General features: G+C 41.7%; 4 protein-coding genes across 5 annotated transcripts; 1 reads left to right on the top strand and 3 right to left on the bottom strand.

The window, feature by feature from the left end:
* Positions 313–2,772, bottom strand: LOC109722944 (exocyst complex component EXO70B1-like). Its single transcript, XM_020251120.1, has one exon. The coding sequence runs from the start codon at positions 2,648–2,650 to the stop codon at positions 485–487; it is 2,166 nt and encodes a 721-aa protein (XP_020106709.1). The 5' UTR covers positions 2,651–2,772; the 3' UTR covers positions 313–484.
* Positions 3,769–10,415, bottom strand: LOC109723520 (FAD-dependent monooxygenase paxM-like). Its single transcript, XM_020251922.1, has 5 exons — positions 7,288–10,415; positions 6,592–6,657; positions 5,785–5,968; positions 4,844–5,072; positions 3,769–4,506 (listed from the first exon to the last, which is right to left on the bottom strand). The coding sequence occupies exons 1-5, from the start codon at positions 7,512–7,514 to the stop codon at positions 3,962–3,964; spliced, it is 1,251 nt and encodes a 416-aa protein (XP_020107511.1). The 5' UTR covers positions 7,515–10,415; the 3' UTR covers positions 3,769–3,961.
* On the bottom strand, positions 10,605–13,297 carry LOC109723521 (probable mediator of RNA polymerase II transcription subunit 26c; the record flags this gene model as incomplete). Its single annotated transcript, XM_020251923.1, is given in 8 exon segments — positions 10,605–10,920; positions 11,033–11,132; positions 11,769–11,902; positions 12,012–12,045; positions 12,152–12,210; positions 12,723–12,796; positions 13,051–13,133; positions 13,229–13,297. Coding segments are annotated over 8 exon segments (654 nt in total), but the record flags the coding sequence as incomplete, so codon positions are not given.
* Positions 19,686–22,628, top strand: LOC109722845 (ABSCISIC ACID-INSENSITIVE 5-like protein 7). Of its 2 annotated transcripts, XM_020251005.1 has the most exons (4): positions 19,686–20,742; positions 20,849–20,920; positions 21,021–21,050; positions 22,588–22,628. In XM_020251005.1, the coding sequence occupies exon 1, from the start codon at positions 20,008–20,010 to the stop codon at positions 20,671–20,673; it is 666 nt and encodes a 221-aa protein (XP_020106594.1). In that variant the 5' UTR covers positions 19,686–20,007; the 3' UTR covers positions 20,674–20,742; positions 20,849–20,920; positions 21,021–21,050; positions 22,588–22,628. The 2 variants fall into 2 exon arrangements, with proteins under 2 accessions (XP_020106594.1, XP_020106595.1); XM_020251006.1 differs by lacking the exons at positions 21,021–21,050; positions 22,588–22,628 and adding an exon at positions 20,994–21,012.

Raw genomic sequence — 22,661 nt, 5'->3', positions numbered from 1 at the left:
TTTTTTTCATTCAATAATTACAGATTTTTTTCAAAATTTTATTGGTTAAATAATATTATAATAATAATATAACTATTTTAAAGAAATTGCTAGATGGAAAAGACTTCCACTTTATACCTATCTTTTTGGTGTATAAGTTGCATTACTTTCTCTCAATATTTTCGCAACTATAATATTGCATTATACAACTCCAACTTTTCGCCTAAAAGTTTAGATATAATCATCTGTATTTCTTGAAATAATTACTCTTGTCTTACAACAAATGATTCAAAATTTCGTGCAACATTCATTTTAAAGGTTAAAAAAAAAATATGAAAGAATAGACAACTTGAAAATAATATTTGCTTACATACATACCTAAATTCTGGCGATTCGATTAATTTGGGTACATAAATAACTTGTTCGCTCAAATGCTCCACTGAACAATATATAATAACAAAACAATAGTCCCGGAGGAGGTCTCCATCATTAGCATAGGCACCAGTTACCTCCGCCGCGCCATCGACGTCGGGTTGCCGTCGAAGAGCTCGTCGATGTAGTTTTCGAGGTCGTCGGGCCCGAATTTTACGTACTTCTCGGTCTGCCGTCCCGGGTTGAGGTACTGCGAGAACCTGCCGAGGAACGACCTGTACGCGGGCACGACGACGGCCGACACCGACACGCGCAGCTCCGACTGCAGCTGCTCGTCGCTCACCACCCACGCGCTCTGCGTCTTGTGGATCTCCTCGAACATGGCGTTGAAGCTCTTGAGCCGCTCCTTGAGCACCGGCTTCTGCACCGTCCCCTTCACCGTGAGCCCGTCGTCCTTGAAACACGCGAGCACCCGCGACCACGTCTCCCGCTGGTAGTTCTTGTGGTACTGCCGCAGATCCGACGACCGCTTCCGCCCCCACGAGTCTCCCAACAACGCGTTGATCTCCGCCGATCCCTTGATCTTCTGCACGACGTACCGCCCGTTGTTCATCAGGAATATGTTGCTCAGCGCCAGGTCCTTGTAGAGCTTCGACTTCGCGTCCAGGTTCGCGTGGAGGAGGTCCATCACCTCTATCAGTTGCCCCGCGAACGGGTTCTCGCTGTTCGCCGCGGGACCCCGGCGGCGGCGGTTGTTGTTATTGTTGTTGTTGCTGCTGCTGCTATAGTTGTTGTTGTCGCCGTCATCGTCGTCGTCGTAGGAGGCGGCAGGCTTATGGTGCAATTTGAATACCTGCTCCAGGGTGTTCTTGTACTCGCAGGCGTACTTGAGGTAGTTCATCACGTAGCGGGTGAGTGGGTGCACGGCACCGCCGGGGACCGGGGTCTTCCCCATGTCGCTCTTGATCGAGCTCTCGAGCTCGCAGAATATCGCAACCGCCCCCTCCCCGAGCCGGCCCCGCACTGAATTGATCTCTGATCTCAGTTCCGACAGCGTTGAGGACTCCTCGCCGCCGCCGCTGTCGTCCTCGGATGCCGGAAAAAGCGCTTCGATCATTGGCAGCGAATCCCGCAGCGCCTCATACATGTCGAGCACTTTGAACAGCTTCTCCGCCGAACGCTTGGTCATCGCGACGGCCTCAACGAAATTGAGGAGGTGGATCACGACGCCACGCGCAAAGTTGTGGAAAATTGCGGAGGCGATGTCGCAGTGGCCGGCGAAGACCTGGTGGCAGAGATCGTGCTCGTAGGAGAGCGAGGCACCAACAGATTGCCGGAACGTCTTGATCCACATTGCGATCTCACCCTCCAGCGCCTCCCACGCCATCTTGAGCACGTCGTCGATGCTTGACTTCTCGTACCCGATGCTCGACAGCCCAGCCTCGAATGCGTTCCGCCGCGCGACCGTGAATACCTGGCAGCATTCGGTCCCGTACTCGGCGGCGATCATCGCAGCCGCTATTGCACGAAGCCGCTCAACAGTCTCCGGAGGATATGCCGGAGCTGATTCAGTGGAATTCGATTCGGCCGAAGGGATGACGCATCGGTCCGCGTCCTCCCTGCGGCCGAACGACGGCGGGCGCTTGATCTTCGAGCTGGCGCAGCCCAGATCGGCCGCCGGCTTTGCCCGGGAGTCCTCAAGGAGGAGCGCATGGAATTCATCCTCGAGGAACGACATGGCGTGGTGCAACACGCCACCGGCACGGCTCATTGCGTGGCCGTACATTGGCTCCGACGAGAACGTTGTTACTGCCGACGTCAGCTTCGATATGCGATCAATCGCCGCGAGCAGGGACAGCTCGTCGTGATCGGGCGACCACTTCTCCTCGCCGGATTCGTATTTGACAATCTCCTTCTCGACCGCTGTGACGAAATTCTCGACGACGGATTCTGGGATCTCGGGAGGGGTGCAATTCTCCGGATTTGGAACGGCTTTGAGGCTGAAGAAAATGCCGAGGAATTGGTCGATTTCCTCGGAGAGGGTGGCGAAGTCGGTGACGGTTTCTTTTGCATTGGCGGCGGCGGCGGCGGTGGCGTCTTCGTCCTCGGGCTTCTCCGCGGCGTTCTCTTCGTCCATTTTCTCAAGGATTCTATCGAAGTCATTTTCTTTTCTCTCGGAGCTTTCCAATCTAATGGAGCCCAACGAGAGGTTTCGATCGGTCTCGCGGAGCTTCTCTTCGCGAGTGGAGGAAGAGAAGCTGCTGGATTTTTGGCGTAGAGGTGTTTGGTTTCTCTCCATTGTTAGTTCTCTTCTCCTTAATTTTGGTTACTGTTGTACTTTTTGTGATATGGAACGTTAACAAGAGGGAGACATAGGAGAAGAGTGGGAAAGATGTGAGACGAGGAGGAAGGGGGAAAGAGAGAGAGAGGGAGAGGTAGAGAGAAAAGGATAGAAGGAGAAAAATGAGGAAAATGGAGGGTGCCAAAGAGAGGTTGGAGGAGAGGGATGGCGAAAACTTAGGGAGTTTGATTGAAATTGTCAACATCGCATTGCTCTGCGCTGTATGCACCCGGTTCATTACTAGATCTCATGCACCACTTTCGTTATGAGCCTTTAACCCTTTATCTTATTACAGTTGGATACTTAATTAGTCATAACTTTTTATAGGATTGGACCCACGGTGGTGTCTAAAGATGTACAACTGCGTTGGGTTTATGATTACCCAATGTGTATGCTCTATACACTTGGGACTAGTAAATTAGGAATTGTTTTACAGTTGGATCAATTGTATTTGTGGGTTCCTTGTCTATATGATTAATTTCTTTACTTTAAACTTTAAACTTTAAATTTTAATTTACTCCAAGAGAAAACTATCATCTTTCAGATTCTCGTGCATCTTTTTTTTCAAGGACTACAATAGAATCTCTTATTTTAATGCAATAGAATTATTTCATATTACCGACCGTTCCTAGAGCAAGTGATAAAGGGCTTGATGGTTGGTACCCGAGATCCCAAGTTTGAATCCTAGTTGATTCACATTTTNTTCAGCTAAATTTATTTCTAAATAAAATAAATAAATCGGGTAGCGTGCTGCTACCTATCTCTCTCTAAAAAAAAAAAAAAAAAAAAAATATTTCATATTTAGTTGGATCAAAGCTTTAGTCAGATTTCTGCAACCTAGGGTACGTGGCAAGGTTTAGTTTGTTCGTCATAAGAAGTGCTTTGGTCTTTTTCCTTTTCCTTTTTTTTTTTTTCCGTTTTTTGCTTAAAGCAATTGATATAGCTATACAAAATCCCACTCTCTTCGTCCAAACAACCCGGTGCAAGGACACAAATCGTTAAACAATACTCCGACCATAGATCGTGGCGGGATGTTCGATTACTAGCTAAGAACATGTGAATAATATTTTAATGAATTATAAAAAGTAAATACATATTGGTTTTTTTATTGCATCTCCTTGAAACAGTTTCAAACATAAACACTCACAATCCAAAAGAATTATTACATTGAATTAAAAAAAAAAGGCCAAAAAATAGTAATAATAATAAGTAAAAAGAACCAAACAACTGAGTGGTGTTATTTTAACGCATCACCAAGCAGCTAAAATGCTAATCCATCTCATCCAAGTCCCCACAATCATAATTAACGGCCTCGATCATCCTGGGCCCCACAAACCTCCGAAGCACCCACTCCACCAACCGCCGCCGGAAACTGTAGCGTGCCCCACCGGCCCCTCGTTGGGCCCACCGGGCCACGTAGGCCCCGGCGGCGAGGCCCACCACTCGCCATCGCCGCTCGCTAACGTACGCCGCCAGGGCCTCCTCAGCGCCCACGTCGGCGCAGGTTAGCGCGGGCCCCACATGGCGCGCGAGCACGACGGCGTCCTCGAGCTCGAGCGCGGCGCACCCGCCCAGGGGCAGGTCCGGCGCGACGGTGGTCGGGTGCAGCGCGTCGCCCAACACGGTGGCCCGGCCCATGTGGGCCCACGGGCCCAGGAGGAGGGCCCACGGGGCCCGGTCGTGAATCTGGGTCCACGTCAGCGTGGAGGGGTCGGTGTTGCGCACCACGTCCAGGAACTCGTCGGGGAAGCCCCGCGCCAGCCGCCGCGTCACCTGCCGTATTATCAGCTTCGGGTGCCTAGTCATCTCCCGATCTGTTTAATTATTATTGAATTATTTTTGTGCTACAAATGTTGAATGTTGAATGTAAAGTTTACCAAAAACACAATTCATTTTGTTACCAAGTTTTAAAAAATAATTATTATTTCATATTAGCTTCTGTGTTCATACAAAAAAAAATTTTCAAGTCCAAACGGCAGTAACGAAGCTACATGTAAATATTAAAAATACTATTTACCAGCAGCTACCATTGTTACCCAACTTAAAGGTTTTCTATCCGAATTTAATAATTAATCCAGGACTATCCATATATTTTGCCTCTTTTTTCTATCTTAAAATCCAATTCTATGTGAGATTAAGCGACTAAATTACCTCTATGGCTTGTGTCATGGGAAATGAACCAGTAAACCTCCCTGTCATTGACAGGAACAAACCCAGCCATCTTATCATGGCTAATGTACTGGTGGAGCTGATGCTGGAATCCATGACGTTCGGAGAACTCCGCGAGTCCGCGAACCGCCGACCGATCTGAATCGATGGGCGCGGATAATCCCAGCCACTGCGCCACCACGGAGTGCACACCGTCGCAACCGATCAGTACCTGGCATCATTGGCCTATTAAATGGAACAATTCTCAGATACAGGAGTTAGCAATTGTGATAATTGGGAGCCAACTTGTGCTGTAATTAAGCAGGGATTCAGTAGTTCAGGTGCCTATGTTATTGCACTTGTTTGAAAAAGAAAAAGACCAAAAAAAAAAAAAAAAACAGAGGAGTACTAGAATTGTGTGTATGAACTAAAAAACATAGTTTTTAAAATGGCTATAGCCGCTTTACATATATAGACAAAGGAATAAAAGGCATTTGAAAACTGAAAAAACGAATTCCTAAATATTTCAAATAGCTGCATCATATCAAATGCATGGCACAAGATGCCTCGAGATAGATTATTTTTAAAAATAAAATAAATAAAATTTATGAGCATTCAAAGTCTTTCACTGTTGACCAAGTTATTGGGCTGGTCAACAAAAAAAAAAGGGGAAGCTGTGGCCCGCTACTATTAGTCAATGTGAATTTACTGTTCTAACCCCTAACTGAGTGAATGAGTCTTTAATGTGTTCTCACACAAATTTATTTGAAGGCTCAATTCCAACTGCTTTTCCCATTTCAGATTAAATCTTATACCAGCATATTAAAAGTAAGATTTAAGAACACCATGTATTTTTATTTTATTTTTTTTCCCTCTCCGTGGTGAAGAAACAATGGTTATTAACTTTTTTACGCAGTTTCGTTCAAGTTTAACTTTTTACGCACCTTTGTTTTGATAATGCTTCCATTGTCCAAATGTAAGGAAATGAAATGGGAGGTTGAATCTTCAGGATCTGCACTTCTCACTGAAACCAACTTCGAGGAGAATCTAATGGTGTCAGGTGGTAGCTCCTCAGCAAGAGCACTCAATAGGACTTTCCTATGAATTGTCCTAACCCCAATTCCAACCCTTTTATTTAACATAAGATAAAATTATCACTCATGTGTCCGAGGCATTAGCTATAATTAAACTCAAATACCCTATTGAAGAACCATAAACCACAAAATTTGCTTAATGTTGGTTATCAGTCACACTATTTCGTGTAATGTTAATCTTAGGAAACTAATTAAGTACTATTAATTTTAGGTGCCATTGCATATATGTGTTATGCACCGTAATATTTATTAAATACATATGGATAAATGAGTAGTAATACATTCATGCGTTTTGTCCACAATCAATTCTTATACTTCATTTGACCAACTAAAGAATAAGGAAATTAAGCGTTGCTATAAGAAGGATTGTCCCGCTATTTTATTTTTTTTAATATGATAACAGCATATTAAAATCGGCATCAGTTTAATGGTCCATGATTCCCTACAAACAGAGAGTTAGAGAATGGAAATTTGACATAATAAATGTTATTAGAAAAAGTGTTATATTTGGTAGCAAATTTTTGAAATTTCAAATTGATTTTGTTTCGACCTTAGAATTAAACTTTTAATTTTTTACTTACCGCAAAACTTTAAAATTCTATAACAACAAGATTACCAAACACTTCTAATTAATTAAAAGGAAAGAAACAATATTACCTGTCCATGGTCCCCGTGAGATTAATCTCCCGAGTTTCCCCCGTCTCAAGGTTCATTACACGACTCCTAATCAAACAACAAAAAAAAAAAAAAAAGGGTCAAAGATGAATAGAAATTGATGAAAACGTAAAGAGAGGAAATATAATAGAATCCAAAATTATCATCTATGTTTTTNTGGGTTTATGATTACCCAATGTGTATGCTCTATACACTTGGGACTAGTAAATTAGGAATTGTTTTACAGTTGGATCAATTGTATTTGTGGGTTCCTTGCCTATATGATTAATTTTTTTACTTTAAACTTTAAACTTTAAATTTTAATTTACTCCAAGAGAAAACTATCATCTTTCAAATTCTCATGGATCTTTTTTTTCAAGGACTACAATAGAATCTCTTATTTTAATGCAATAGAATTATTTTATATTACCGATCGTTCCTAGAGCAAGTGACAAACAAGTGACAAAGGGCTTGATAGTTGGTACCCGAGATCCAAGTTCGAATCCTAGTTGATTCACATTTTCAGCTAAGTTTATTTCTAAATAAAATAAATAAATCGGGTAGCGTGCTGCTACCTATCTCTCTCTAAAAAAAAAAAAAAAAAAAAAAAAAAGGGTCAAAGATGAATAGAAATTGATGAAAACGTAAAGAGAGGAAATATAATAGAATCCAAAATTATCATCTATGTTTTTTAACTACATTTTGTAAGAGGGGTAGTTGTTGGCGAGCTTGTGCGCGACGCCGAGGGCTCGGAGGGCGCGCCATCCGTTTGGAAAGATAGAGATGACGGCCCCAGTGGTGTGGAGCTCGTGCGACTTCTCTAGCACGATCACGCCCCGCACGCCCATGCGTGTCAATGCCGCGGCGGTTGCGAGCCCCGCAATCCCTGCGCCGACGATCACCACCCCCTCCTCGGCCTCCGCCATCTCTTAACTAAGATTTGGCTTTCTTCTTCTTGTCCTTCTTTTTGTTTTTGATCCACACAGGTCTTTGCTTTTTTTTTTTCTTTGCTTTTCTTACAATTAGTTGCATTGATAAGATGACTTTATTACTCAATATGATACATAAATAAATGGATAAACAAGAGATAAGTTATTTGTTTATTGACATACATGCGTGTTAACATATAGTATAGATTTTGACGTGCCCAATTGCCCACAAATGGGAAACGAATGTTTCAACCCCAGGACACAGATATAACTGATTGCACCTCTTGCACCATGATAATGAAATACATCCCAGTAATTTATCATCCACTTTATCTATATTTCTATTTAATTATCTTTAAAAAAATAAATTTCAAATTGACAAATTCTGTAATTATTGTTGAATACTTGGCAAATGGCAATACATGGGCTAATAATGTGGTGCACCCGGAGAGACAAAAGATTGCACGAAAAAACATCTGAAAATAAAGAGTTTTTGCATTTTTGTAGTTGTGAGTAGTATTCATAATTTTTTTATATTATAATAAGTTAGAAACTCACTAAATATATATCCTCAAAGAGTTTCCCTAGGCTCGTACTCTTGCCTAATGTATAACATTATATATTATATATTATATATAATAAAAAGTGGCCACTTAATAATTAAAGATTAAAATTAATACTTCTGTGTAAGGATATTATAAAAGCGTTTGGGTAAATCCAGGGTGGTTCGATCAATGGGTTAAGTCCCCCCAGGTCATGCTTCATGCACTGAATGATTGGATACTTCATCACCAAATGACAAGATTAAATCTCCGCGGTTGAATCATGCCTTTTTTTAGCCCATTATTATACAATTGCTATTCACACGTAAATGAATCCTCGTTATCTTCTGAATGAACGGCATGAAAATTTGTGCGCGCTGTGAAATTACACCCTAAAATTTGATAAGAGGCCAGTCCAATGATCACATTTTTTGCAGTGGGTTCGATTCCGACTTCAAAACCTAGAAACTCAAATCAAACCTGGTATTAAAGCACGAAGTTGTTCCCAACTAGGATGAGTCGATCTATGCGATTAACGAATGTTTCTCCTGGAGCTTTCTTATTATCAGTTGAAGTTCTGCTAAAACAGTACTTGCTGTTGCAGTCACGAATCATGCAAACCTGGTTTGCGAAGGCATCGGAAAGTTAATCTGAGCCGATCATCACAGACTGAGTCATCCGATCCACCCTCCAACCGACAATGCTCAATCATGTGGGGGTCCTACTAGCAACTGTACGTACTAGTGTTTTGCTACATGCCTCCGTGTACATTAATTAATTATATGTTGAGTAACACTAGCTGTACTAACAAACAAATTTTACGACTCTTTTGAAAACTAGCATATATCACAGGTACATTAATTGGACAGAAATGCAAATCACTAGAAAATAAGGATAACTTATGATATCGAGGTTGAAACTCATCTATTAAATTATATAGCGTGTAAAATATTATAAAATTTATTTATGAGCAAAATATTTTTCTTATATGTTTTCATATATGTCGCCTATTTATTTTATCAGTAGAGGCGTGTAACAGATAATGACTATGTAGGTCGAACTCTTGGGCCTGATCTGGGCTGGCTCTAAAATATACGCCCACACCAAGTTTGGGACCAGCTCCAGTTCATTTTGTTTCATTATGATGTTTTGCAATTTCATGTGAGCTCTTCTGCTTGTCACAGGAGGCTCAGCATTCCTCTACACACACCAAGAGAGATTACAGAGTCCATTCACGCGATGTATGTTCTTCAATGTTATATCTGATATTAAAGATCGAAAATAATAGCTGACTCTATGTCAGACCAGATTGGCATGTCATTTGCTCATAAACTTATATTTTCATCGCACTTCACTTGGTGACCGAAAAATTAAAAAAAATATATAATATAATATATTTTTTTAATCAAACAACTATTTTCGTTCCAGAGATCTGATTTATAATAATCTACTTACTTCAGCTACCGTAAACAGGATAAAAATTTTTTTTTGAAAAAACTAAATAAAATTATATAGACGAGTGACTTAAAAACGAGCACGACAAAGCCTCTCCTACTCCTTTCGTGGCACCAAAAGGTTTTCTCAACAAACAAAAAAAGAAAAAAAAATTTGTAAGTTATTTATGACACAGAAAATGCTGTCTTTTTTTTTTTTTTTTTTTTTAAGTTACATTTCTTTATAGAGCCCACTTTTCGTTCTCCGGATTTCAAGGGACGGTGGCTTTCCCACCCACTGAATAATTGTATCCCAAAATCCACCTACGCCTACAAAGCGGGCGTGTATAGTCGAAGGGATTCGCATCCCATCCCCCACCACTTTATTTTATTTTATTTTATTACACAAGAGACGACAAATTGTCTCAAAGTGACACGTGGACGCTTGTAAATAACCACACGTTGAAGACAATATCCAATCAAATAGTTTCACTACACATATTTATAGATAATTTCTGAAGAACACAAAAAAAAACAAATGTTTTTAGATAATTTGGTACGGCTAACAAAAGTCCACTGAAAACCAAACGAGAAAATCCAATCACACATAAATACAACATCAGATCGGGCGCATCTACAGTTGCCCTAAGACCTGCTTGCTCCTAGATTTTTTTTTTTTTTTTTTTTTTCTTTTGGAACTTGACTGTGGCCTGATGTTAAAGAAAATCTCTACTAAACATACAATATATCAATTCGAAAAGCCAAAGGCGAAAGCCTCTATTTTGTGAACATAATTAATAAGAAAAAGATAATTTGAGCACACAATGTCTTGAACATTTGTTAGAGAATATAAGTCTTCTACTTTAAATTTCTGGGGATATAAGTTGAGAAATTCATACTTTAAAATGGTCAATAATGTAAGACCACATACCCATGTTGTAGAAATATAATTACTGCGACACAATGAGAAATGTTGTCGATGTAAAATGCGGCAACCAATCCTGTACATCTATAAATTGTTCTTTATCCTACTTAATGGGTTGCCAGAACAATAAATTCGAATTGGGAGAAAACAAATTTCCTTGCCTAATTTTTTTCTTTTTTTTTAAAAAAAACTTCAAAGTTACTATTGAGACAAATCGACGAATTATTAACTTAGAACAATAAACATGGTAATTCCATATACCCAAGCTGTAGGAATTCTCCCACAAACCCTCGTTTCATAGAATTCTCACCACAAAAACATCCAATAATTGGTTGGCGTAGTCGGGGTATGTTAAAGAGCATTAAAGATTACCGGATCGGTTGTTGCACCCCTCTCTTTTGATCACCAGTGCTTCGCCTGGATCCCACTCTTGCGGACGAACGTATTTTTGGGCTTTGGAATTTCGTGTATATCCATCACTTGAATGGTACGTTGCTTTTTCGCTATACAAAAGTTCCAGGAAAAAGGCAAAACAAAAAAAGAATTAATCCAATATAAATCACAAAAATGATATTATAATACTGATGCAGTAACTGTTAATGAAAAATGAATTACCGTTTTGTGCTTCTTGGTAGTTCTCCTGGAGTCTCCTTCTCGCGGAAGCAAGTTTCTCGGGATCATCAAGTAGGCTTTCCTTTTGCTCCTTGATCAGCTTCTGCAGTAATTAAAATAGTAAGAAGAGTGTAATTTCTATTTATTATGGACAGAAAATTAAAGCAGCACTAACTTTTTCCCGTTTACAGTAGAACTAACTAAGGTAACGAACTACAATTTATTTAAGGTGAAAAATTCTACTAACTAATTTCTTGTTAATTTAGTTAAAAATAAAACTCAACGACTATCTAATATTGTGATCAGTTTGATTTGATGAAATAATAAAATTCCACACACAGAAATCTAATGTTTTCTTGAGAAAAACTCATGGCCTGGTACAACTAGCACTAATAACTATGAGTTTGGCTTCTACCGAATCAAGATTTACGCTAAACATTAAAGTGAAAATAAGGTAGTGAATTTGTCTTAGAAAACAGGTGCTAGTTTGGTGCACATCCACGCCCGCAAACCGAGCTTATCGCTCATCAGCAGTAGAATGCATTAAAGTGGTCCAATGCGAATATTTCAAATACATCCTTCAACTGATGAGCGACAAAATCGACTCGCGCACAGACAATGAAACAAAACACGCACCGGTTTTAGACTGAAAGGAATTCTAATAAGAAACTAAAGGGTGCAGAATGGAAAAAAAAAAAAAAAAAGAATTAAAAAAAGAAAAAAAGAACAGCTTAGTTACAGCTGGAGCAGCAGAAGAGGACGAGGCGGCGTGGTTGTTGGGCTTAGTTGGGGCCTCTCCCCTACGCAGGGCCTTCGCTTTGGGCTCCAATAACTCCGGCCCATTCTTCGTGTCGGAGCTCACGCCTCCATTATCTGCCCAAAATCCGAGAACCATGTTTTTTTTTATTTTATTTCCGAAGATAACGTTGGCTGAATTAAATTAAATAATCTTCTACCACTCTCTAGAATTCTCATCACTCACTGTGAGGATAGGGGGAGTACGCGAATTCCGGGACCTACCACATTTACACAAACTTATATTATTAATTTTTTAAAAAAATTAATGGATAAAATTTAGTAAAATTTTGTATATGTACGAATAATAAAACTAGTTATGATAACCTGGTTGTTGTTTTGCTGGAGGTTCTTCCCTGGTATTTGCAGCGGCGAGTCACCATCAGCTGCCAATTCAGTGCCAACTCCATTCGTCAGAAAATTTTATTTTATAAACATTAATGATGCCTAGTATTATAAGAATAAAATATATATATATACACCAATAATGCATATACTATTCTGGATATCAGTTCCTAACCAAAAAAAAGGAATATTTTTTTATTATTGAACAATGTTAAAAAAGTTATTTTGATATAAAAGTCAAGAGTTACAACATAACAACGGAAAAAAGGCTGAGACGAGTAAAAGTTTCAAACTAATATATTTTTTTTAGCAAGTTCTAAATTTTTTTCATTCGATAAGATCGGAGATTTGATCCTCGCCTCTCCACAAGAATGTTAAGACATATTTCTATATCTATTTTTTACTGGATCGAATTTTTGAGGGAACAAAAATTATGCTGAAAAAACGATCCATACATTGCCCCCAAAAAAAAAAATAGTAAAACATAGTTGTGTATAATTCAAATGGCTTTTAAGATAAAATAAGAATAAAAATGTTGGGTTGGGTGACCTACTGATGATGGCCGGAGAGGAAGAGTCGCACGCGGAATTGGACTTCACCCACTCGTCCACCAGATCCTTCCACTTCCTGTGTGCGTACCAAAGAATGAAAATATATATATATATTTTTTTAAAAAAGAATCAGATGCTTTCCTTGGAAACTCCATTGTGCTCTAACTCTCTCTCTCTAAATATATTTTTTCTCCTGTAATTTTTATTTTTAAAATTTTTTTGAAGTTTTTTATTTTTGGTTTTTTTAAAATTTATGTAGGTGAGGCCACGTTAGGGCATTGGTGGTAACACCTCCCCCTGCTNTTTTTTTTTTTAATCTTTGTCACGTACCTTACAAGCTGCTTCGCTATTCGCCGTATTTCGCCCGACGGGTGCTTCCGCAGCTCGTTCACGTGCCTCCCAATATCCGTCTCCTACAAAGTAAAATGAAAACAAATAAAAAATCGCAATTAAATTTAGGATAATGATCGGTATAATTATGTAAAAAATGGACAAATTTTGATGATACCTTGAGAGCTTTGAATGTGATGTCCATGTCCGCGAGGTTTTGGAGCAAGCTCACCAGCGAATCCTCCGACTATTACAATGAACCAAAAACGCAAAAAAAAAAAAAAAAAAAGAAGGGGGAGGAGCGAATTAATTAATTAATAGAGTTGAGGATTTTTTTTTTTTTTTNGCCCCGGCCCCGCGCGGCGCCCGGGCTGCGCTGCAGAGCGCCGCGCCCCTGCGCCTGGCGCGGTGGCAGTGCGCGCGCGCGCACTGGGCCTTGCAGGCGCGCGCCCCGCTCGCCCAGCGCCGTGCGGCTGCGCCCGACGGCGGCGCTCCCCTCGCCCAAGTCCCGAACCGTCCTCCCTCGTACCCTTTCGTGCTCGGCGGACCTCCGCTGGTTGCCGTCCCGCATCGACCCCCCGAAAGCCTCGTGTCTGGGCCTCCCGGTCCGGCGCGGCGCGGGCGGGCGTGCGGGCGGCGACCCGGACGCGGCCGTGTCGGCACGTGAGCAGTCTCGGATTCGTGCGCCCCGCGGGCTCCCTGCCTCCGCGCAGCCGACCGCCGGGGCGGCCGTCCCCTCAGTCCCTTCGCTCGTTCGCGCCTTTCGGGCCTTCGAGCGGCGCGCGTTGCCTGTGCCATCTACCCGGTCCTGCGGGAAGCCGACGCGACGCACGCGCCAGTCCCCCCCCCCCCCCCCCCCCCCCCCCGCCCCCGCCCCCGCCCCCGATCCCCGGCGAATCCCTCGCTACAACCCACCGATCTCCATCGTCGGGTCCGAATCTACGCCCTCCATGGATTCACCTCAGCTCGAATCCATCCGATTCGATCGAGAACGAACAAGCTCTAATGAAGAGAACAAGAGCCCCCAAAAGGAATTAAACAACACGGTAAGCAATATTAAGATCAAAACAAAGATAAAGCGTGAGAGAGAGATACGCCTTCCAAATCTGGGTTGGATTGGGTATTATTTTTTTTGGTACAGAGAAAGAGGAAGGGGGAGGTTTTTTTTTTTTTCTTTTAGGAAGGGATAATAATGGAGTCGATAACTATGAACGTATTTTTCTTCCCATTTTATTTGAGTTTTTGTTTTTTGGTCTTTTTTAAATTTGGAAAAAAGGATGGCGTTTTTTAACTGACCTCTAATGGGACACAGGAGACTTTTCCTTGGCGCTTCTCCTTACGGGCAATGAAGATGAGAACGAGAGAGAGAGAGAGACAAGGGCGAATTTTAGCGGTCGTTTTCGCTGCAGGTGAGTAATTTCCCCTTTTATTACTTGTGATCTTTATTTCTCGGTCGGAATATTCCATTTAATTTTGTCAATTGACCTTTATGCCCTCATGTTCTCCCCAACAGCCATGCAAAAGTGTTTTATATTTTTATGATGCATTAGTTAAATTTTGTAAAATTTCGAATTCTATCAAAACCAATCATCTCCGTACAACAGTTGAAAGTAAAAAATAACTAAATTTTAAATCCTAACTATCAAATTTTTTGTCACTAAAATTATCCATAAATATTGTGAGATGGATAAAATAAAATGTGTTTTTAATTCAAAATCCGTTTCCAAAGTAAAGCACTGTGTCATATTTGAGTGACGTACAATCGCTACAAAGGAACATCTTGTGTTGATGGCTGTGTTGTTTACACGTCGTTCGTGAACTCCGTTTAGGCGCGCAGGATTCCGGTAAGCGACAACCGTCCGATTGATCATATACGGCAAAACGGGTGGAATTTGGCGCGTCACGATTCGCCTCTCACCCCTTACCAGCGTGAAAGGCCAAACACGGTTGGATGAGTCGACACGAGCTTTCCACTTCAAGCACAAAACGTTTTGCGGGGCACGAGAACGAAGGTGTTTTCGCTCGTTTGGTGCGCATGTCGTTGTTAACGCGGCTTCGAGAGGGGTGCTTGGTTTTCCAAAAAATATTGTTTGTCCATTAAATTTTCAAATATAATATTTCTAAAAATATTTTTTTTCCTATTTTTATGAAAAATAGTGTTTTTGTGTTCTCAATTTTTTATTTGGAAAATAAAATCTGTAAAAAAAAGATATTTTTTAAAGAAATGAAAAAAAGTTTTACGACAAAAAAAAATTTATTAGAAAAAACTCTTTTTAAGTTTCCCGAACTCATTTTTTTTGAAAATATTTTTTTAGATTTTGTAGAAAATTATTGTTTTGGTTTTTCGATTTTTTTTAGAAAAACAAAAATACTAGTTCTTTATAAAATCTAGGAAAAAAAAACTTTTCGAAAAGCTACTTGTCCTTGTAACCAAATTGGAGAAAAACTACTGAAAAATAAGTTTTCTTTAAAAAAAAAAAAATCACACTGTTTCGAGGAATCAAAGAGCCCCTTAGATAAATTGAGTTTTTGATCCTATTTTAGTAATGTCGTATTATTTTTTATTTTTTTATTCTGTTACCATATTGAAAAAGCTTAAAAGGTTATAGATCTGTTCAGTGAGCCTTTGATTTGCTAACAGTTTATATAATTTGGTTAGCTCTTGGTGAACCATAAATGGAGAGTTCTAAGTAGATGTAGTGATGTTCTGGGTAATGGGCAGGATGGGCTAACAAACGATGCTTATATGAAAACACAAGTGATCAACACAGCTCTCATTTCCGATGTCAGATAACTTAACAGCGCCCATTGGGCTTCATTGGGCCTAGGTCTCGCACACGCACGAAACTCTTCTACTGTAGCAATCTCATAATCTCATCTCCACACTCCAGTTAACTGGTGAACCTCACTGATCTTCACTGGCGCAAGTGGTAAAAACTTTAGTAGTTGGTACTCGAGATCTCAAGTTCGAATTTTAATTGATTAATATTTTCAGATAAGTTTATTTTATAAAAAAAAAAAACAAAGCGAGTAGCATACTATTTATCTCTCTCAAAAAAAAAAAGACGAACCTTATAAGTGTTAGTTAGACNAAAAAGAGAATTTTCTATGAAATTTGTAAACAATTTTTCTAAAAAAATTTAACTTTCCTGAAAATCAAATAGATAAAAAAAATATAATTTTTTTTTTGCCAGAAAATTATTTTCTGAAATATTTTTCAGAAACCAAACACCCCCGAACCAAAAGAGGATACTACCAAAAAAAAAAAAAAAAAAAAAAAAAACCAGTAAGCTAGCGTTTGGTTGGGGGTTAAGGGGTGGAATAACCTCTTAACCCCTATTTTATCCCCAAACGGTCCTATTTAGGGGTGGGGTTAGTAAACCCCACCCCAAACCGGGTTATCCAGCGTTAACCCGGTTTGGGGTCGGGTTTACTAATCCCACCTCCCCTCCCCACTTTAGCCCCGCACGCCTCCCAACGCCCTCATGCTTTTCCCTTTCTCCCCGTTCCCATTCTTCCCCTTTCTTATCCTGAAGCCTTCACCTCCGGATCTGCCTTCTCCCCAAGCCCCTCCACTCCGGTCGAAGCCTTCACCGCCAGATCTGTCTCCTCCCGACGCCCCTCCACTCCGGCCGAAGCCCTTCACATCCGGCCCGAAGCCCTTCTTCGAAGCCCCTCCACCGCCGAATCTGCCTCCTTCCGACACCCCTCCACTCCGGCCGAACCTTTACCTTTGGCCCGAAGCCCTTCCCCAAAGCCCCTTTGCCTCCGGATCTACCTCCTCCCGAAGCCTCTCCACTCCGGCCGAAGCCCTTCACCTCCGACCCAAAGCCCTTCCCTGAAGCCCCTTCACTACCAGCTCTGCCTCCTCTCGACGCCCCTTCTCTCCGGTCGAAGCTCTTCACCTCCGGCCCGAAGCCCCTTCACCTCTGGCCCGAAGCCCCTTCACCTCCACCCGAAGCCTCTCACCGCTAGCCGAACCCCTCCACCTCCGGCTTTACCTCCAGCCCGAAGCCCTTCCCTGAAGCCCCTTCACCGCCAGCTCTGCCTCCTCCCGACGCCCCTTCTCTCCGGTCAAAGCCTTTTACCTCCAACCCGAAGCCCCTTCACCTCCGACCCGAAGCCCCGTCACCTCCGCCCGAAGTCTCTCACCGCCAGCCGAACCCCTCCACCTCCGACTTTACCTCCGGCCCGAAACCCTTCCCTGAAACCCCTTCACCGCCAGCTCTGCCTCCTCCCGACGCTCCTTCTCTCCGGTCGAAGCCCTTCACCTCCGGCCCGAAGCCCCTTCACCTCCGCCCGAAGCCTCTCACCGCCGGCCGAACCCCTCCACCTCTGGCTTCACCTCCGCCCGAGGCCCTACACCTCTGCCTGAAGCCCTCCACCCCCGGCTTCACCTCCGCCCGAAGCCTCTTCTTGTCCCGAGGGCCGAAATCCGAATTTTCTCGTCGCCGCGGGTTGGACAGTGTTGTGTCCGCGCGAAGCGAGTTATCTTGTTGGTCACCGGTTGTAAGCTAATCGGGTTTCGTGTTGGCCCATTATTTGCCCTGCTCCCTGTGTTGGCCGAACTTTGTGTTTGGGGCTTGATTGGCCGAGGTTGGTTGAGGTTCTCAAAGCTTGCCCGCTGCATTTTCATTGTTGGTTGCGTCCTCTGCGCGAGGTCTGCGCGAGGTCTGTGCGCGAGATCATGTTGGTAGATGTAATTATTTTTTTAACTCTGTTATATATTTGTACTCTTTCAAACTATTTTGGTTGTATATGTATTTATTTTTTATTGAATGTGTTGTTATCTTTGTAAATGTTCGTTGATGTGTAGATTGACTTGTGTACTTAAATATTTGTATATTATTAATGATATCCGAATGACGATGCTAATTTTTATCGAATTTCGCAACGTCTCGTATGACCGTCATAAGTGAAGTGCAAAAGTTGAGCGTACGTGTTGTGATCGTTACAGGTACTTATTGGAAGTAGAAATGTTATCGGCACAAATCGGATTTGAAAACACCTAACGGTACTCAACTCCACTAGGGGCTAAATTTGAAAGGTTGGAAATTAGTATTTTTAGAGGATTAAAATGCAATTATAAGTAAAATATTAAAATAGTTCGAAAAATACAAATATGAGTGAAATTTAAAATTAAGATAATTTTAATATAGTTGTTTGAAAATTTTAGAAAATTTCAAAGTTACAAAAGAAGAGTGAAAAATATTTTTTGGTACAAAATTACGCAAAAATGTATTTAGTTTTAATCCTCATAATTATTTGCAAGCATAGAATTTTAAAAACCAAAAAAAGAACTTTTATTTCAATATATTAATGTGAGGGTATTTTCGTCTTTTTATCACTTTACCAACCACTATCATTCTTATCCTACATATTTCAACCAAATACTATTTTTCACTATTCTGAACTAATCCTAGCTCCCAACCAAACATAAAAATATTTTAATCCTACCTTAATCCTAAATTTAATACTATTCCTGAAATGGTAGCCAAGAGAAAAGAATGATTTAGTCGTACTTATCTTCTTTTTGTGGAAGAAGCTATTGTCAGAGGAAAAGCCAAAATACAAAACAATTGCTTCTTTTCACCGAGCTATCCACGGCTTAGTTACTTTTCTTAAAGTGAAAGAGCCAAGTATCAATCAAAGAGATCTAGAGTAATCCAAATGAGTACTGTGGCATCCAATCAATAGCGACTTATTTGAAAAAATAAATAATCCTTTTGAAGAATATTTATTGAAACAGTTATAAATAGAGGCTAAGCAGCTTCAGCCCGATCGGAAACTGCCAATTTTATTTTCTCATATCGTGTCTGGATCAGGCCCTCCCAAACAAGATCCTAGAATGTACGTTGGGCCTTTGACGTTCTTTGTATTTGACGACAGTCAGACTTAATTCTATCCGAACAATTTGGATTGGACTTGGGCTTATGACTGCACGGAATCTGGCATAAATATATTTTTAATAAATTAAATATAAAAGTAAATTTTTTTTTTAGAAATGATAATATGCTATCATTTCATTCAATTAGATAGTAAATTAGGTTACATAATAAGACAATCAAGTCTCAAAGAGAAAAAAAAAAAGAAGAGAAAAACGCTCACAAAAAGAGGATAAACGGTGAGAAAAGAGAAAAAAAAGCAACGAGGGACCAAGCAAAAAAACATGTTACAAAATACAATATTTAACCGAGAAGTCCTGCAAAGTGCGGGCGTTGGCTAACATCTGGTTCTCAGTGTGTTTTCTCTTCTTAAAAATACGTCTGTTGCGTTCAAGCCAGATAACCCACCAAGTAAAATATAAAAGTAAAATTATTGTTTAAAATTTGTTTATATGTGAAAGCACCAACTGGGGTATTCTGCATTCTCAAGCATATTCTAACTCTGCCGCCTTACCAGTACCTTCTGGTAAAGAGACACATGTGAGGACACCTTGGCGCGGCCAGGCAATCTCGTAAAAAAATAAAGTAAAGATTAAAAATAAAATGAAATAAAATCATGGTTACTGAATGACCCGTTCAACTGCTGCCGTGCGTTGTTAATCTCACCGCACGTGTCGTCACCTCCCTCCGGACCAAGCGATACGTAATGCAAAAGAATGTGCAATGCAGCGGTGAGCACAATCCGAGCGCAAACCGAAACCGGGTCAAACCCAAAATGGCAAAAGCCCGACGGATCACGGAACGATCCTCACTTTCTATTTACGGCGCCTGCAGTCCCCATCCCTGACGCGGTTTCATAAATTTCGCACTCCACATCCTCCATTCTCGGGGAGTGAATAGGCGGGGGGTCGTTCTTCGCGAAGGCGCGAGAATAGGGAAGGGAGAGCGCGAGGAAGGATCGGTAAGAGCCCTAACCCTAACCCTAGATCGCTCTCGCTCAGTCGCTCGCTCTCTCTCTCTTTCTCTCTCTCTCTCTCTCTCTCCTATACTAAGGCGCACGAGAATCGCGGCGATGGCGTCGTCGAGGGTGGCGGCGACGTCGTCGACGGTGAGATCGGATCTCGCGCGCCAGTCCTCGATAAATCCGCTAGCGATCGGGGAGATACAGAACTCCATGAGCGGGGATCAGGCGAGGATCCTCGGATCCATGAGTATGGACGATCTACTCCGGAATATGTACGGCGATGGCGCGGCGACGCCGTTCGGAGGTGGAGGCGAGGCGCCGCCGCCGCCGCCTCCGGCGGTGGCGCAGCAGGGGAGCTTCTCGGTGCCGAAGGATGTGGGGAGCATGACTGTGGAGGAGGTGTGGAGGGAGATCAACCACGGGAGGAGGCCGGATAACGTAGGCGGAGGAGGAGGAGGAGGAGGAGGAGGAGGAGGAGAAGAGGCGGCGGGTGGGGAAATGACGCTGGAGGATTTCCTGGCGAGGGCCGGGGCGGTGAGGGAGGAGGATGTCAGGGTTCCTATCGCGCCAACGGCGGCACAGGTGAGTTTCGGAATGGAGTCGGTTATGGGCAATCGATTTAACACTCAGCTGCCGCAGCAGCAGCAGCAGCAGCAGCAGCAGGTGCAATTACCAATCGAGAACCCGATCCTGGCGTTCGGAAACGGAATCGAGGGTGGGGGCGGAGGGGCGGGAGGTGGGGGGAGGAAGAGGCGGGTGATGATCGATAGATAAGGCTGCATTGCAGAGGCAGAAGAGGATGATCAAGAATAGGGAGTCGCAGCCCGTCGAGAGAGGAAACAGGTCCCTTGTCTTATTGTTATATTGAATTGATTAAATCATGGCTAGTTAATTATGAATTTATGGAGTTATACATCTATTAACTGGGTAAATTCTTGTTGTTTTTCAGGCTTACACTGTGGAGCTTGAATCCTTAGTGACACAGCTGGAGGTGGAAAATGCTAGGCTGCTTAAGGAACAGGTACATTTTACTATGTTACAGGAACTAAGTGGACTTAAAATTGCTATATGATTTGTAACTTTCCTTATTGCAGAAGTTCTAATTGTAGTATGAATTGCAGGAGGAGCTTGATAAACTGAGGCTTAAGCAGGTATGCGCTACTAGCCGATAGTGATAGACGTTTAGACTGATTATCTTGCAGTAGTTATTCCAATTTTTGCTGGAAAATTATTCATTTCCAATTGAGATTTCATGGTAGTTTCCACACTCCCATATGATTATACAATAAAAATTGCCGTAGAACTGATTATATAATTTTTGGCATGTCCGAGAAGATATCAGAATTGTAAAGCCAAATTAGACTGTTTATTCTCTGCTAATGCAGTGTGCTTTCATACATTATAGTTTTGCTGCTTAAAGTACTTATGTTAGTATTTTGATTTCCATGTGGCTATTTAAATCAATATCTTGACAAAGTTTTACTGATAAAATCTGTATAGCAAAAAATGGTGGCACTTATGAAGAGTTCATATCCTTGTGGTCGTTCTGTGGAAGTTGTGACACTTCTCTATCTTTTATCCTGCAAATAGTGGATACTGTGGATCTTTTATCAATCACTGTAGTGGTATAAACAACAAGATCGATCACTGTACTAGTAGAAACAACTAGAAGTAATGCTTTTGCTCTAACTATTAGGGGGTCACCTATAATTTCGCACCTTCAACTCGTTTACTTTTGGTTTTCCCTTCATCTCAAGACGTTGTTGGGTTAAAGATTGCAGCGAAATTACTGCAAGATTAGTATTTCTGCAACAATTGTCATTTATCCCTTTTTTCACCGTATCTAAGATGAGAAAAATCCTACTCGTTGCATGAGTTTGGTCTGCAGCAACCAATTGCATATATTATAAATCACATGGCTTATGGCTTAATTGCTTGGTCAGTTATTTCCCGATCTTCCTCTTTTCCTTTTTTAACCCAAGAGAAAGCTTGCTTGGTTCAGTTAGTTAGTTCCAATCTTCCACTTTTCCTTTTTTCCCAAGATAGTCTGCAGGCAGATCGGCTGAAGGTTCGCGTTGTTGCTAGGCTACAATTCCATGACAGATTGTCATGGCTACTTTCTCATCTCCTGCTTTTCATTTGTAGTTGATGTCTTCGATAGTGTGTCTCTTCTGAGCTGTAATACAGTTCCAGTTCAAAATTTTTTAAGATTTTCATGAGATCTGACAGTAGTCATTAAACGACCGGTCGACCATACATGTGAAGCCAGTAGCAATGAGGATTTGAAATGTACTGGGTTCTTCAGTATGAACTTTTAGACTAGTCCTTCTATCTTGTCACTCTTTTCGTTTCTCTTCTAGTTGTTCAAGATTGTCCTGTTCGAGTCACCCGGTGCTGCTGGGCATTTCAACATTTGGCATGTTGATTGATGTTACCAGTTCAATTGTTTTTCGTGCTTTCGGTCTCCATCCTAGGTGCTTTTTGTCCTTGCAAGTATTATCTGCCTGCAGCATCATCTATTCTTAAATTGATATTTTTTCTCTTTGCATCTCCAAAAGTTGTTTGCTTGCTTTACCAGGAAATCTGTTCAACTGTTGGTTGCATTATCCAACAGTACCCCTTGCGAAAGCTATGCTTTGGACAACTCATCTAATATTTGCTGAGATTAACGTTTAAATGTTTGTGCAGCTCATGGAGTATCTGATCCCAGTCACTGAGAAGAAGAGACCGAGGCGAGCTTTACGAAGAACTCAGTCTTTTCA

This window comes from Ananas comosus, linkage group 17 (genome assembly GCF_001540865.1).
Source record: "Ananas comosus cultivar F153 linkage group 17, ASM154086v1, whole genome shotgun sequence".
In the NCBI taxonomy this organism is placed as follows: domain Eukaryota; kingdom Viridiplantae; phylum Streptophyta; class Magnoliopsida; order Poales; family Bromeliaceae; genus Ananas; species Ananas comosus.
Note: the sequence above shows the minus strand (reverse complement) of the source record. Positions and strands in the feature narration are given on the sequence as shown.